The sequence below is a fragment of the Ovis canadensis genome, chromosome 12, assembly GCF_042477335.2.
Source record: "Ovis canadensis isolate MfBH-ARS-UI-01 breed Bighorn chromosome 12, ARS-UI_OviCan_v2, whole genome shotgun sequence".
Classification (NCBI taxonomy): domain Eukaryota; kingdom Metazoa; phylum Chordata; class Mammalia; order Artiodactyla; family Bovidae; genus Ovis; species Ovis canadensis.
The window spans coordinates 87,401,056-87,417,012 of NC_091256.1; the positions used below are offsets into that span (position 1 = coordinate 87,401,056).

At 43.8% G+C, this 15,957-nt stretch overlaps 1 protein-coding gene across 3 annotated transcripts in view; it reads right to left on the reverse strand.

Moving 5' to 3' along the window:
* The window catches only part of DENND1B (DENN domain containing 1B), a 261,857-nt gene that overhangs the window by 63,552 nt on the left and 182,348 nt on the right, over positions 1-15,957 (reverse strand). For all 3 annotated transcript variants that reach the window (XM_069544323.1, XM_069544322.1, XM_069544325.1), the window contains one exon: positions 3,946-4,047. In XM_069544323.1, the coding sequence (XP_069400424.1) occupies positions 3,946-4,047 (102 nt within the window). The remainder of the gene's footprint in view (positions 1-3,945; positions 4,048-15,957) is intronic.

A 15,957-nucleotide genomic window follows, 5' to 3' on the forward strand; every position in this document is an offset into this window, starting at 1 on the left:
AGCCCCGTCCTTCCAATGTGGTCTCTCCTCCACGTCCTGTCTGCTGTTTATAACTGAGCCTGTGGACTGCAGGCACGTCCACTCCACCCTTCGAATTTCTTATGCTTTTTGTTTCTTCATAGGTCTGTACTAAAATCTGGATAATTTTTCAGATATATCTTCCAGTTCAGCAAATCTCTCTTCTATTAGATCTGATTGGCTATGAAACACATCAATTTCCTTTCATGTGAATTACATGCTTCCTTACCAGAAGTTTATTTGCTATATTCTTAAAACTGTCTTCACATTCTTTAAAGTTTTTCTGTCCTGAACATTTTTAAAGCCTCTACTTATTTGAACATCTTAAGCACAGCTATTTTATCTTGTACTTCTGATGATTCCAGTATTTGAAATCTTTGCAAATCCATTTCTGACTGCTGTTTCTGTTTCATCATGTTTCCCTGTAGGTGTGATGACTGTCAGCAGTGAACTCTCTCCTTAGGATTGCAGCTGGAAGAACTATCCGATGCCAGGATGAAGTGGGGTGGTTCCTCAACGAGGGTGTGCACTTGCTGCTGCTAGGGGCCTGAGGACACCTGCAGTTTAGGATCACCTTACATTTGAGTTTGGTCAGCCCAAACCAGACATTATGAATTCAGGCTTTGGACTCCTGTGCACGCTGGTGCATGGCAACTTGTCCGCAGAGCTCCTGCCTCTCCTCCCGGTTCCAGAGCTTTGGAGGCACAAGCCCCGGAAGTGGCTCGAGGGAAGGCACGCTTTTATTTCCGGTTTAGCTTTATACCAAGTCTAACCGGATTTACAAGAGCTGAATCTCCCATCACACTTCTCATCCTGGAGAACAAGGGCTAGGGCTTTGTCTCGTGTGATCCTCACCACAAGGCGTTTTGCAAATCCTGCGTTTTAAGTTGTTCCAATACATAACCCTGGTGGCTCAGATGGTAAAGCGTCTGCCTGCAATGTGGGAGACCTGGGTTCGATCCCTGGGTCAGGAAGATGCCCCTGGAGAAGGAACTGGCAACCCACTCCGGTATTCTTGCCTGGAAAATTCCATGGACAGAGGAGCCTGGAGGGTGAGAGTCCACAGGATCACAGAGAGCCGAACACAACTGAGCGACTTTACACACAGGCAGAGTGCAGATGCGAGCACTGGATCCTTCCCTGCCGTGTCATCAGGGGCGAAAGCCGACTCTAACTCTTGCGTTCACATCGTACGCTTCTCTCCTGGGCTCCTGTTCTCCCAAGTTTGTCAAACAAACAGAGGACGTGGGCGGTTCCTGACCCAGAGCGGGTCACAAACTCACAGTCAGGAACGTGGACTCATATTCGTTCAGAAACATCAGTCCTGTCTTTGAGAATTCATCTATGTTGATTATTTTCCTTTAACCAATTGGTTCCTGTTTTGGCTTTCCCTTTCCACCCCCCCCAACCTTTAGCAACCGGGAAATAGTATGCAGAAACCTGCAGACAATTCAGTGAGTTTGGGCAGATGTATATCATCCTGTTACTATGACGACAAACCAGGTATAAACATGTCCATCACGCAGAAGAGCTTTCCGCGTGTCCCTCTGTGCTCCCGGTTGCTTGCGGCAAGACCGTGAGCAGGCGCCCCACGCCCCGCGACACGCTCCGCTGGGGCCGCCCGGCCCCGTCGGCGCCGCTCAGCACTGCCGAGCCTGCCCCGGCTCACCTGTGCGGCTCCGTGGTGTTCTCAACAGAGCCGCAGGTCCCTGCAGGGGCACCTTCAAGCATCACTTTCTTACGGTGCATGAAGTAGTATCCATTTCAAGAATGTGGTCTAGTTGCATATGTAAACTATTAAACTGTTCTATGACTGGTTCCGAGTGGCCGTCTCCGTACTTTACATTCAGCCTCTTTGATAAAATTATACTTTTAAAAAATTCATTGTCTTAGTGAAGTGTAATCGCTTTACAGTGTTGTGCTGGTTTCTGCTGTACACGGAGGGAACCAGCTGTACATGTCCATATATCCGCCCTGCTCTGACCCCCTCCCCCCACCCCCGAGGTCATCGCGGGGCCTGGGAGCGGGCTCCCAGCTCGCCAGCGCCTCTCACTCGCGTGCGGCAGCGTCTGTGCGTCAACGCTGCTCTCCCTGCTCATCGCGCTCCCTCTTCATGCCCACAAGTTCATTCTCTACGTCGACATAATATAGCCCTGCACAGATGTACGTTTTGTTAACCTAGCTGCTCTCAGGATGAGGCCAACACTAACGTTCCTGAGCTTCACAGAGTTGTGTGCACTGTCCAGCCAGCAGGGCACAGGTGTTAAATCACATAAACCATGTCCCGGCCTGCCAGGGGTGGACAGTGCTGCTATTTTACAGAGAAACAGACACACACGAATAAAAAGCAAGTGAGCAGCAAAGCCAAGGTCGAGCCCAACTCCATCTGGCTCTAAATGTATATACATGTGTGTGTGCGTATATATACATATATGCTTTCTGTAGTTATGTTAAAATAAAAAAAGACCACGTATGAACTTTATCAAATGATAAGGCTAGTGACAGAATCTCATGGTCAAAGGGGAGTGATATGTTATTCCACCTATCCACTCAGTCCTCGACACCCACATAACTTGAGCTTCACAACTCAGATTCGACAATGGAAGGTGTAACTGTCTCCTTGTGACAAAACACGGGAAGGGCGTGGACACTCACCAAGCGTGCACTGGACACCAGCCTGGGGCTGCCCTGGGCAGCGAACGTCGGCACTGGCACACCATCCCTCGGCCCTGCTCTAACCTGGGGAAGGAATCTCGTCTGCACGGGGGCCCTCCACGGACACAGAGCTCCAAAGGGGACCCACTCCGTCCTTGGAAATTCACACAAGACACCTCTCATCTGGAAACCCACACAACCTGCTTCTCTTTGCTCCTTAAAGAGGTCTACTGGATAAATCTAACCTTTCTTCACATTTCGTAAGGCAGGTATATGGCCCAGAGAGCATTTTCCTAACTCAGATCATTTTTTAAAACTACTTCAGAATACAGATAAACAGTATTGGATTTTTCACCATGCTGATCTAACGCTTATTCTGTTACCTGGTCTCTTTCCTCTTAACAGCAAAAACCATTTCTCCTAGCTTGTCAGTTTCTCAAGGGCATCATTGAGTTTTTACTCATGTCTTCGTTCTGGCCCTGTGCACAGTTGATGACACACTCTAAGTATTCATTAAATGTTGAATTCATATAACTAACTTTACACTTAAAATTGCCATGTGGAATAAGAAAAGTAAGTGTTAAGAAAGTAATTCAAATATTAACAGAAACTAAGGCCAGCCTCAATTAAGAGACTTGCGTGATCACACAATAGGATGAAAGATCACACTGCATCTGAACTTTCTGAATTCTGATGTTAAGATGCTGCTTTTCGCAATGACAATTATATTTTCTGGGCCAGAAATCAAGACACACAAGCAGAACTATAACTTCTTTTGGAATTTTGAATTTGTGATTGTGGAAAGTCTTCTGTCCATGAATTCTCCAGGCAAGAATACTTAAGTGGGTAGCCACTCCCTTCTCCAGGGGATCTTCCTGACACAGAGATTGAACCCGGGGCTACTGCACTTCAGGCAGATTCTTTACCATCTGAGCCCCTTCCTGGGAAGCCCCTTACAAAGCTTAAAAACTCACATAATTAGGAATCATTTTTTATAAATCAGATTACATTGGGATGGTCCTATAAAAAACTTGGTTTGTTCACCAAGCTGTATCAATCTAACCAAACTAAGATAAGCCCATCGAAGATACCTAGTCATACTAGTCACGTACTAGTCATGCCTAGTCACCGCTCTTCCTGCTGTGCATGGGCAGTTTTCTGCAAGGAAGTTTCTAATAGCAAAGTTTAGACATAAGCTTACAGTAACAAAAAGCTGTTACAAGTTTCTGATACATTCAAGTTACAAAATAAAACATGGAGGTGCACTCTTACCTGCTTAAAAAGCTGGAGGTTGACTGCAGTTTCCAAGAACTGTTTCATGAGACTTGAACGGTGCTTTACGAAACTCTCCTCGCAGAACGTGATGGGCTCACCCTGGGTAGAAGCAAAGAATTTGGGGATGTCAGAGCAAACCAGTCTATCTGAGGAGGCCCAGTAGGTCACAAGGGAGTGTAACACACAGAGCCAACTTCTAGGAGCTCCAAGTGTTCGAGGGAGTCAGACCCTTACACACACTGGCTGGAGTTGAGGCTGGTAGAAATATTCCTCAACCAATAAGCTTCTGCTGTAGCTTCCTAATCAAGAATCCTTTAGGCTCTTAAAAATGCTGACTTTCAATCTCTCAAAGTACGAATAAATTCTCTAAAGACAAAGATTTAATATCATCAGAATGATTATGAATTAAATTAAAAATAGCACATCTATTTGCAAAAGCCATTCTGAAGGAGATCAGCCCTGGGACTTCTTTGGAAGGAATGATGCTAAAGCTGAAACTCCAGGACTTTGACCACCTCATGCGAAGAGGTGATTCACTGGAAAAGACTGATACTGGGAGGGATTGGGGGCAGGAGGAGAAGGGGATGACCGAGGATAAGATGGCTGGATGGCATCACTGACTCGATGGATGTGAGTCTGAGTGAACTCGGAGTTGGTGATGGACAGGGAGGCCTGGCATGCTGCGATTCATAGAGTTGCAAAGAGTCGGACACGACTGAGTGACTGAACTGAACAATTATATTTCATCTTGACTAGAAAACATTCTTACTATAAAAACTGCTGCATGATTTTTGCCACTTAGGTATGATCATTCATTTCTTTTTGGTGGTTTAGTTGCTAAGTCGTGCCCGACTCTTTGCGACCCCATGGACTGTAGCCTGCCAGGCTCCTCTGTCCATGGGATTCTCCACGCAAGAACACTGGAGTGGGTAGCCATTCCCTTCTCCAGGGGATCTTACCCTCCCAGGAACTGAACCTGGGTCTCCTGTAGTCCAGGCGGACTCTTTACCAACTGAGTCACCAGGGAAAACCCTGAAAAAAAATTTCCTTTTAATTGAAAGGTCTATCAATCACATTCCCTTCCTGATTACAAATGCATTTCTGACTGGATACTTTCTCAATAAAGTCCTAGGTAGTCCAGCTGCCTGAACTTACTCTATTTTGCTAAGTGTTCAGAACTCTGCAAGAGTCACAAGTCTCAGGCTCCGCTTGACACCCCTCCTCCAAATCACAAGGACTTTCATTCCAAACACAGCTTCCACGTACTCCCACACGTGAGCCCAGAAAGCACCCCTCACTGATGGACCCCTGCCACTCGCTGCTGCCCTCCACAGCCCATTCACACAGATGAGGAAAAACAACTGAACTTTATAGACAAAGTGAAAACAGACATTAGGGTCCATGATTTGGTCCTTACAGTAAGTCCTCCAGCAATCAACACACTGCAATGAAAAGGGAAAAAGTGAGCTTGTCCATCCACTTTCTTATAGAACTTCAGAAAATATTAATTATCATTTAATTTTAAGGAAGAACTAATGTCTTGATTACAGGTATCTGTAAGTAAAATTCCAAAAACCGCTTCTTGCACGAATAAAATGATGGGACTAGCCATCTGTGTAATTCAGCTGTTACCACTCTGACAGAAGTTAATGACACTATGGAAGTGCCCTGCTCCACAAGGCACCTGTTAGTCACATTCAGTGCTATTTACATTTAAGTTTATTAACATTAAAACAGGAAGTCAGTTCCTCAGTCACACCAGCTGCATCTGAAATGTTCAGCGGCCACAAGGGGCTAGTGGCTACTGTAACACAGGACACGGAACACTTCCTTTATCACAGGAAGTGGTCCTGGAAAGCACTGCTCCAGAGGCAAGAAAACAAAATTCAAGCTGAGAATCACAGAAGACAAATCAATAATCTATTAACAGGTGCCACCTACCACCAGCCATCAGCTGATGATCCAAAGTAACACTGCTGCTGCTGCTGCTGCTGCTGCTGCTAAGTCGCATCAGTCGTGCCCGACTCTGTGCGACCCATAGATGGCAGCCCACCAGGCTTCTCCGCCCCTGGGATTCTCCAGGCAAGAACACTGGAGGGGGTTGCCATTGCCTTCTCCAATGCATGAAAGTGAAAAGTGAAAGTAAGTCACTCAGTCGTGTCCGACTCTTAGCGACCGCATGGACTATAGCCTACCAGGCTCCTCTGTCCATGGGATTCTCCAGGCAAAAGTTGTGGAGTGGGTTGCCATTGCCTTCTCCAATAGTAACACTAACAATATACATTTTCATATTAATTGTTGCCATTCTTAAATACTATAGAATGACTTTTTAAATTGGATTAATTTACATAAATATATTTTGGATCATCAAAAATACACTATACTTTGCCACTATCATAGAAATTACAACCTAATGAGAAAAACAAACAAACAAGCAACTCTGTTACAGTAAAGCTCTGTGGTTTTCGAATCCCCATTATCAGGAATATACCTAGTTATCTGGGGCGCAATAAATGCTTTATAAGAAAACAAATGAAATAGCAAGTGAGATAAAGCCTGCTCTGTATGACATATTATCTTTGCAAAAGCAAATATAAATTTTAAAACTAAACAAAAACCATTGCCTCTAGCAGCAGTTCCAACTATCTCACCGCTATCACAAAGAAACCAGTACGATTCATAATCTTGGTTTTTATTTGATGGATTTTCCCTCAAACGTGTGAGGTTTTATTACCATCTATAATGTCTAAAAGTTGTAACAATGCAGCACAGTCTTCAATTCAACACAGAGCTCGACCTCCAGCTGAAGATCTCGCAGGCGGCATTTCTTCTGATTGGAGGGACTGGAGGGTAGCCCTGATGTGCTCCTTTCCCAGTCTGGAGCCAGCTGTCATTCCATGCCCAGTTCTAACTGTGGCTTCTTGACCTGCATAGTTTTCTCAGGAGCAAGGTCAGGTGGTCTGGTATTCCCATCTCTTGAAGAATTTTCCAGTTTGTTGTGATCCACACATACAGTCAAAGGCTTCACCATAGTCAATGAAGCAGACATTTTTCTGGAATTCTCTTGCTTTTTCTATGATCCAACGGATGTTGGCAATTTGATCTCTGGTTCCTCTGCCTTTTCTAAATCCAGCTTAAACATCTGGAAGTTCATGGTTCACATGTTGTTGAAGCCTAGTCATCAGCCAACATGAATTACCTGGAAGAACTCTGTCCTCACTAATCTCCTAGCAAACGCTTGCAATTTCTTGGGGAAGCAGCAGGGAGAAAGCTCTGGTTTGCTGCCCATGCATCTTTGAAGACACCAATCATGGTAAAAGCTTCCAATGAACCTTCACTTGGTCAACAGCTTGGCCACTAAGAATCTTCAGTTCAGTTCAGTGACTCAGTTGTGTCCGACTCTTTGCAACCCCATGGACTGCAGTACGCCAGGCCTCCCTGTCCATCACCAACTCCTAGAGTCCACCCAAACCCATGTCCATTGGGTCAGTGAAGCCATCCAACCATCTCATCTTAAAGAGCACCAAAAAGACAAAGTCCTGGCACATCTTAGTATTTTCTCTCAGGGGAAAGAAAAATCAGTCTTGATTAACAGTGCTCTAAAGCTGTATGTGTAAACACACGAGAGTCTCAGCTGCTGGCCCCTTCGGGGTCTACCCTGTGAAACTGACTGTAAGTGCCTCCCTGGTGGGAGTGCCTTTCCATCCACGTTGAAACTGCATGGCAAGGTAAGAAGGAACACTCCTTAGGATCTTCTGGTTTATTTACAATCTGACTAGAGATCGGGACTGGGATTGAGTGGTTTCTCAAACACTGTCTTGTTCCAAGTAAAGTGACACCATGTCCCGTGTTGGCCCCTGATCTCCCAGTTCACACCTGCAGTGGGAGATCTCATGAGGGCCCTTCTGTGACTTCACAGCAGAAGGTGAGCTGGTTTTGAACATGAACGGAAGCTTTATGAATCACAGAGGGAAAAGATAGTCCTGAGAGAGGACAGACGTGGACACAACGTGCCGGGTGTGTCTGGAGAGAAAGCGCCAAAGTGGGGTAAGAAGAGATCAGCTGAGGCCTAGAAGCCATCGGACTCAAGTAACAGAAAGAACCAGAGTGGGAGGAAGGGCAGGCGGCCAGCCTGGAGAAGGCCTGGGCCACATCCCAAGACGTCAGTTCTCTCCTTGGAGACCTCCGGTAGCTCAGAGCAGTGTGTACGTGAGGAGGTGGTGAGATTGTGCCTGTGTCTTGGAATGGAGAGTTTACGGGCAGGAGGAAACAATGGGAACAGGCAGATCAGTTAACAGTGCAACATAAATCAGGCAAGGAGCGATGGACTAGGCGGTAGAAAGAAAGAAACAGTAATGACTCCCATTACCTAACGTTTATAGGACACTAATCACGACTAACAGTAATAACAGTAGCTAATGAGTGCGTAACGCTTACTATGTACCAGGCACTGTTGTAAGACACTTAATACATATTAACTCATGCAAATCTCAAGCTCATTATCATCACACTTTATACACGATGAAACTAAAACATGGGTTTCCTGGTGGCTCAGCGGTAACGAATCCACCTGCCAATGCAGGAGGTGTGGCTCAACCCCTGGGTTGGAAAGATCCCTGGAGAAGGAAATGGATACTCACCTCAGTACTCTTGCCTGGAGAAGCCCATGGACAGAGGAGCCTGGTGGGCTACAGTCCACGGGGCTGCAAAGAGCTGGATAAGACTGAACAACAACAAAACCTAAAGCTTCAGTAACTGGTTCAAGACTGCAGAGCATTGTTAAGTGCTAGAAACAGGATTCACGCTATGCTCTCAACCTCTACATTACCCTATTTCTGGATATCCTAGTCTATATGAAATATTTGATGTAGTACAATAAGCCGTGATTGTTATTACATTTTACAGATGAGGAAGCAGAGTTTAAGCAGATTCACCCAGGTTGTGAGCATCTGAAGTTTGTGTGGTTAATGACACTGCTAAACATTTCATGGCAAAATCAGGACTTATTTGTCAACTGATACACAGCAGCGATTCTCAAAGCTGGTCCAGGGACTCTGGTCTTTCCACAGGATCTGTGACATTAAGACTGTTTTCATAACAGTACTAAGATGTTATTTGCCCTTTTCACTTTCATTTTCTTGTGAGATTCAACAGAGATTTCCAAAGGCTTCATAATTTGTGATAGTGCAACAAACTGAAGGCAGAATTAAATATAAAACTCCAGCCAATTTCCTTTAAGCCAGATAGTAAAGAGATTTGGAAAAATGGACCATTCTTCCAAGTTATTTAGAAATATAGTTATTTTTATGAAAACATGTTTTATGGTTATCTTTAGTAGGTTTGTGTTTTTTTTCGATTTTTAAATTATTTTTTCTATTTTGTCTGTATTGTTTTAAATAAATTAATAAATATTTAGAATACATTCAGTTTTCATTTCTAATATGGTAAATAGTGATAGATATACTGATATACACAGAAGTTCTTTGATGTCCTTTGACACTTTTTAAGTCCCTTGGACTACAAGGAGATCCAACCAGTCCATCCTAAAGGAAATCAGTCCTGGGTGTTCACTGGAAGGACTGATGTTGAAGCTAAAACTCCAATACTTTGGCTACCTGATGCGAAGAGCTGACTCATTTGAAAAGACCCTGAACCTGGGAAAGATTGAGGGCAGAAGGAGAAGGGGACGACAGAGGATGAGAGGACTGGATGGCATCACCAACTCAATGAACATGGGTTTGGGTGGACTCTGGGAGTTGGTGATGGACAGGGAGGCCTGGCGTGCATGGGGCTGCAAAGAGTTGGACACGACTGAGCAACTGAACTGAACTGAAGACAGTAAAGACATTTGGAGACAAAAAGTGTTAAGGACCACAGGTATACAAGGAAAAGATGAGCAATGGTGAAAGATGACTTCTGGATTTCTAGCTTGAGGCTCAGAAGATGCTATTGCTTATTAAAGAGCAGGAACAGAGAACAAAATCCAGATTTAAGAAGAATCTGATAAAATCAGTTCTGGTATATGTCTTGGCTTGGGTTCTGCGCCAAGCCTTAGATGGGGATTCTTGTTCGAGTGGCTTTTTGGAGGAGAGTTCTCAGGAAATAGGTCCCAAGGGGAACAGGAGATGACAGGGGGAAAAAACAGGCAAGAATGCGGCTTCAGCCGGAACCCATGGAAAAGCACAAGTCTTGTGGCTGAGGCCACCCTGCCTTGAGGGGAGGAGGCCAGTTTCCTGCAGCCTGTGTCAGTCAGTTGCTGATCTTTTGGGAGTACGGGTGGAGGAGAAGATGGGGTACCTGGTGAGGCACCACTCATTTAGCCAAGGGCAACTTTCCTCTGGAAAGAACACCAGCCAGTTCAGCCTGGGCTGGGCCTCTAGCACAGGGAAGGGTACAGGGTGTGAAGGTCACCTGGGGATATGTAACACAAGCTACAAGTTCTAGTTTGGAACATGTCCTTATATCCAGCAATCATCTGTGTAGATAGAGCTAAGTATTAAAGTTAGGCCGATCACCCTAGTTAGGGACAAAGATTTACGCAACTGAGAAATACTTATCTATAATACAATTCACGTTTTTTAATTACATGGTTCATTGACAGAAGAAGTAAGTAAACAAATACACAGTCCGTGGAGGTACAGAATACTCAGGCAGAAATACCGAAAGATGGGGAAGAAAAACTCTTCCTGGGAAAACTGTGATGCGATGCTAAAGGAACCGATTCTCTTGCTCATGGAACAGTGACGAGGCAATGGAAAGGAAGGAAACCCACAATCACGGCCCTGGAATGCCACACAAAGGGGCACGGAAGGAAGCAAGAAAATGGCTTGTTGTAGGACAGGACGAAGCTCTTATGACAGAGAAGAGAAGCAGGCTTTTCAGAGAGGAACCACCAGCGCTAGCCGTGGTCTCATTAGGCATGTCAGTCAACAAACACGTCAGGCAGACGCTTTAACCTCTGAGCCACCAGGGAAGCCCTCTGAAGGGTGAATGGACGACAGATGAGGTGTCACCACCAGCAGTAAAACCACCGACGTTCGTGCTCAATTTATCTTTTAAAACGTAAAAAGCAGAGTCGTGACCATCCACAGAACAGGGTCACTCTATGTCACCTGTATGATGACTAATAATAGTTAAGAAAGAGAGTGCCATGCAGCCAGGACGCCAGAAACTTAACTGCAAGTCACCCAGACCTGATGGCGCTTACATAACTCAGACTCGGCCTCAGGGGTCTCGGTCTGCTCCAGCCGGAACCCCAGATTCACCTTGAGATGTCTCAGCTTACCTTCAACAGAGAGAAGCCAATTCTGCAGCCTCTGAATATCCAGAGGTGAGTGTGTCTCTCTCTTCTAGTGCTCATCCTCTGCCTTGTGTTAAGCATTATCTTATCCGTGAATTCTCGAGGCTTGAGACCAAATCCTTACACATCTTTGCCTTCCCCACAGTACAACACAGTACCTTTATTCTGTGTGTTCAATAAATACCCATTAGCTGCTATTCGAGTTATTTTTATAGGATAATTAAGGCACAGGTAAGATATGGATGAAATGGGGCTGCTTCTCCCACCCTTCTATTATGTTCAGCTTCAGAGAAATTATCATTGTTAAATTAACGTAACATTTTTGCTTAGTTTGTTTTTAAGAAGAGATATGTTTCAAGTTCTAGACTGTCCTCCACAGTAGGAAACTTCACAAGAATAAGGAAATACTTAAGAAACAGACCTATACAGACACAGATCTTTACGCTTTTAGAATGTGCATGACTTCGTGAAAGTCATGCTGGGAAAAAAAAAACAAAGGTGTCAGGAAGAATGATACTGTACAAAAACGTGAAGCAAAATCCAAAGTGTCGACACAGTACTTATTCAGTTCCTTAACACACTTAATGTTAATGTCCCAGTTAGGTACGATTTATAAACAAACTGAGCAGAAATGTCTGCATAATGATGGTACATTAACATTTTTTAAAATCGCCGAGAGATTCTGCCACCAGCTCTCTCATGGGAATCTTAAAAATATAGTTAGATTCTCACAGAAAACAGTAATAAAAGATTTTTCAGGTTATGAGGCATTTTTAGTCCAACTGTCCCAATGTTTCTCCTATTTGTCAAACAGGGGCCCAGATTATTTTAGTTCATCTTTATTTTAAAAAGAATTTCCTTTTTGTCCATTAGCAAAGCTCATGGAAGCCCAGAAAAGCTTGGGTGTTTGAAACAAATGACATCATCCTAAATATTCAAAGCAATACATTTAAGTATTATCTCTATGTTCTTGGGGGTAATAAAGCATATGCTTTTGAATATACTGAGCCATATTTGAACTCATTAAACAATTCTTTAGCACTACCTGTTGGTCAAAAATCTGACTTATTTTTAATAGGTTGTGATGCCAATGATACGAAGAGGTACAAATGATGACCCTTTATTTAGTGCAACCATTTAAAATACTCTCATGTTTATAACAATGCTTTTCTTTCGGAGATCAGCAGAGGGTACTCTATTTTAGTTACGTTGAAGGAATACTCCTTACCAAACTTACTACGTCTACTATATCGTGTTTAATGGTCACAGCTAATAAATAGAGCATTAATTACATGCCAGGCACTGTTCCAGTAACTAACATGTATGAACTCATGTTATCCTCTAAACCACCATGAAGGATTATTGTCTTTTTTTTTTAAACACATGAGGAAATGAAAGCACTAAGAGGTTATCAGCCCAAAGTCATATAAGTGCTTAGTCACAGGGTGAGGATTCAGAATGTTCTAGAGTCTGTGCCTTCATCACTCTTTTCCCATTTACTTAGTATATTAGTTTGACCTCCCAGTTCTGAATTCTTAAAAGTAGCTACACTTGCTGTTGGCTAAAAAAATCCAAAACCAGCCGAATAGCCATTATTTTCCTGAAATCACTTTCCAAAAACTTTAAGGAGTTTTATGATTTTCTCTGCAATTAAGGACAGTGTGTGAACCGTGCCAGTGTACCTTCTAGAGAGTGTAAGTTAGGCTGGAGGAGAAAAGCGACAACATTTTAAGCGCTGTCACTCGGATGTTCCAAGGGCTTCATTCATAAAACCAGTTACTCTGGGCCGGCACTCAGCACGTGCATTTGAAAGTGAGCATTCAGGTCCTCCAGAGGGCTTTCGCTCACCCCCACAGCCAGCTGGATCCCCAGTGCCACCGCTGAGTGGAGTGGTTTGAGCAGAGGCAGTCATCCCAGGAGGACCGAGCCACGCGTGGGCTCTCAGGGCAGGAGACAAACTGGCCCCCCAACTCACACACACTCCGTAAGACGCCTACACCACCTGCACCTCTCAAGAATATTCCTGAGACTCAGTCTGCACACAGACAAATACCGAGAGCCTTCCGTGTATCTTCATTCAGAGGAAATGTTAGGTTCAGAAGATGCATCTTGAGGAGTGTACAGCAAGAGACAGGCAGCACGAGTGGAAACGCTCCACACCAGCTGGCGAGCAGGACCGTGGGAAGAACGGACACAGACACGGGCTCCTAGCCATCAGCTGGGGACCTCAGTGACAGTTCTTAACCTCCATGAGCATCATTTTTCTGATCTTCAAAATGAAAGGGGTGATAATTTAATGGCTTATAAAGATTTAAGTGAAAGAGTTAATATAAAGGGCCCGTCAATGCCTGGTATCCAGCAGGCACTAAATGGTCAGTTGTCTTAATAGCAATTAAAAAATCATTAATGTAAGTAAGAGTCAAAACCATTCATGTAAGTAAGAGTCAATTAATGTAATTGAGAGTCCCTTGGACGGCAAGGAGATCAAACCAGTCAATCCTAAAGGAAAACAGTCCTGAATATTCATTGGAAGGACTGATGCTGAAGCTGAAGCTCCATTACGTTGGCCACCTGATGTGAAGAGCTGACTCACTGGAAAAGACCCTGATGCTGGGAAAGATTGAAGGTGGGAAGAGAAGGGGCCGACAGAGGATGAGATGGTTGGATGGCATCACCAACTCAACGGACCATGAGTTTGAGCAAACTCTGGGAGATAGCAGAAGACAGCGAATCCTGGCGTGGTACAGGCCATGGGGTTGCAGAGTCGGACACTACTGAGCAACTGAACCACCACCACCAAAATATGCTTATGATGAAAGTGAAAGTGAGAGTCGCTCAGTCGTGTCCCACTCTTTGGGACCCCATAGACTATACAGTCCTTGGAATTCTCCAGGCCAGAATACTGGAGTGGGTAGCCTTTCCCTTCTCCAGGGGGATCATGACAACCCAGGGATTGAGCCCAGGTCTCCCGCACTGCAGGTGGATTCTTTACCAGCTGAGCCACAAGGGAAGCCCAAGAATACTGGAGTGGGTAGCCTATCCCTTCTCTAGCGGATGTTCCCAACCCAGGAATTGAACCAGAGTCTCCTGAATTGCAGGCAGATTCTTTAGCACCTGAGCTATCCATGATATAACTGTAACTTCTGGCTCATTTTTTTTTTTTTACATTGCTCAGAAAATATATTGAAGATACATGCCTATTACATAAATGTCAAAAAGACTGCATAAAATTTAAAAAATGTGCTTTCAAAAATTCAGAATACAGGAGGTTTTGTAAGGATAATACCTGAGACAATAACAAGTGTTTTATATACAATAAATAATTTTCCTTAAAAACTATTTATTTTGAAAATATGTAAGAAAAAAATGTCTAAGTACATTCAGTTCAGTTCAGTCGCTCAGTCATGTCCGACTCTTTGTGACTCCATGAATCGCAGCACGCCAGGCCTCCCTGTCCATCACCAACTCCCAGAGTTCACTTAGACTCACGTCCATCGAGTCAGTGATGCCATCCAGCCATCTCATCCTCTGTCGTCCCCTTCTCCTCCTGCCCACAATCCCTCCCAGCATCAGAGTCTTTTCCAATGAGTCAACTCTTCGCATGAGGTGGCCAAAGTACTGGACTTTCAGCTTTAGCATCATTCCTTCCAAAGAAATCCCAGGGCTGATCTCCTTCAGAATGGACTGGCTGGATCTCCTTGCAGTCCAAGGGACCCTCAAGAGTCTTCTCCAACACCACAGTTCAAAAGCATCAATTCTTCGGCACTCAGCCATCTTCACAGTCCAACTCTCACATCCATACATGACCATTCAGCACACTTTAAAAATTAAGTGTACATTCAGCACACTTTAAAAATTAAGTTTTCATTCGAAGACTGAGTCAAAGAAACGGGAAGTCATGCAGAATGAAAACACTATCCTCCAGCTCCCAGACAAAACCAGCAGTGAAGAGAGTAGGAGAAAACATCACACATAAAAAGGAAAAACATAGATAAATTAACAAATTCACAAAACGCAATCAATAAACAGGAAAGATACTCCCTGACAAAATTAAATATTTTCCTACAGATACTGAGAATCTGGCTTTCACCATGCTTAAAAGAAAAGTCAGAAATCCAGTACCCCTATCTGTTTATTTAAGTTCAAAGAAGGAGAAAATTAAGCTACAAAAACTGCAATAATTAATGTCAAACATGGGATTTTTTTACCATTTTAACCAGCACCTAACAACACTGATAATTGAAATCATGTAAGAAAATTTTCTCTTCAGTCTGCTGTCCTGAAATCTGAAGTCTATTACAAGTTTAAAAGGGAAAATAAAAACAAAAATGTAGTTTATAAAGATTAGTATTTAAATGTGGCAAAATCACAGCAAAGTGATACTTTTAACTTCCCCCCTGTAACTGTAAACGTGAAACCAATCTCTTTCCAAAACATGTGACATCTGAAATCAATCACCAAGTCTGTCTTTCAAACTCATTTCTATGTTTCAACTGATGTTTGATGATTTTAATGAATATGCTCCACTGTAGAATGGATGACTGGTTTCCAGTCTTTTAAAGAAAGAGACCCCGTAACTGTCAATCATCTCTGAAGACTCCCCCCACGTAAGTTATATATACTACATATGGTACTATGAGTTCTACATCATGCTTTTAAAAATGTACACAAATTTCAAAAAGATTAGCAAGCAAATTAGACCATATGCA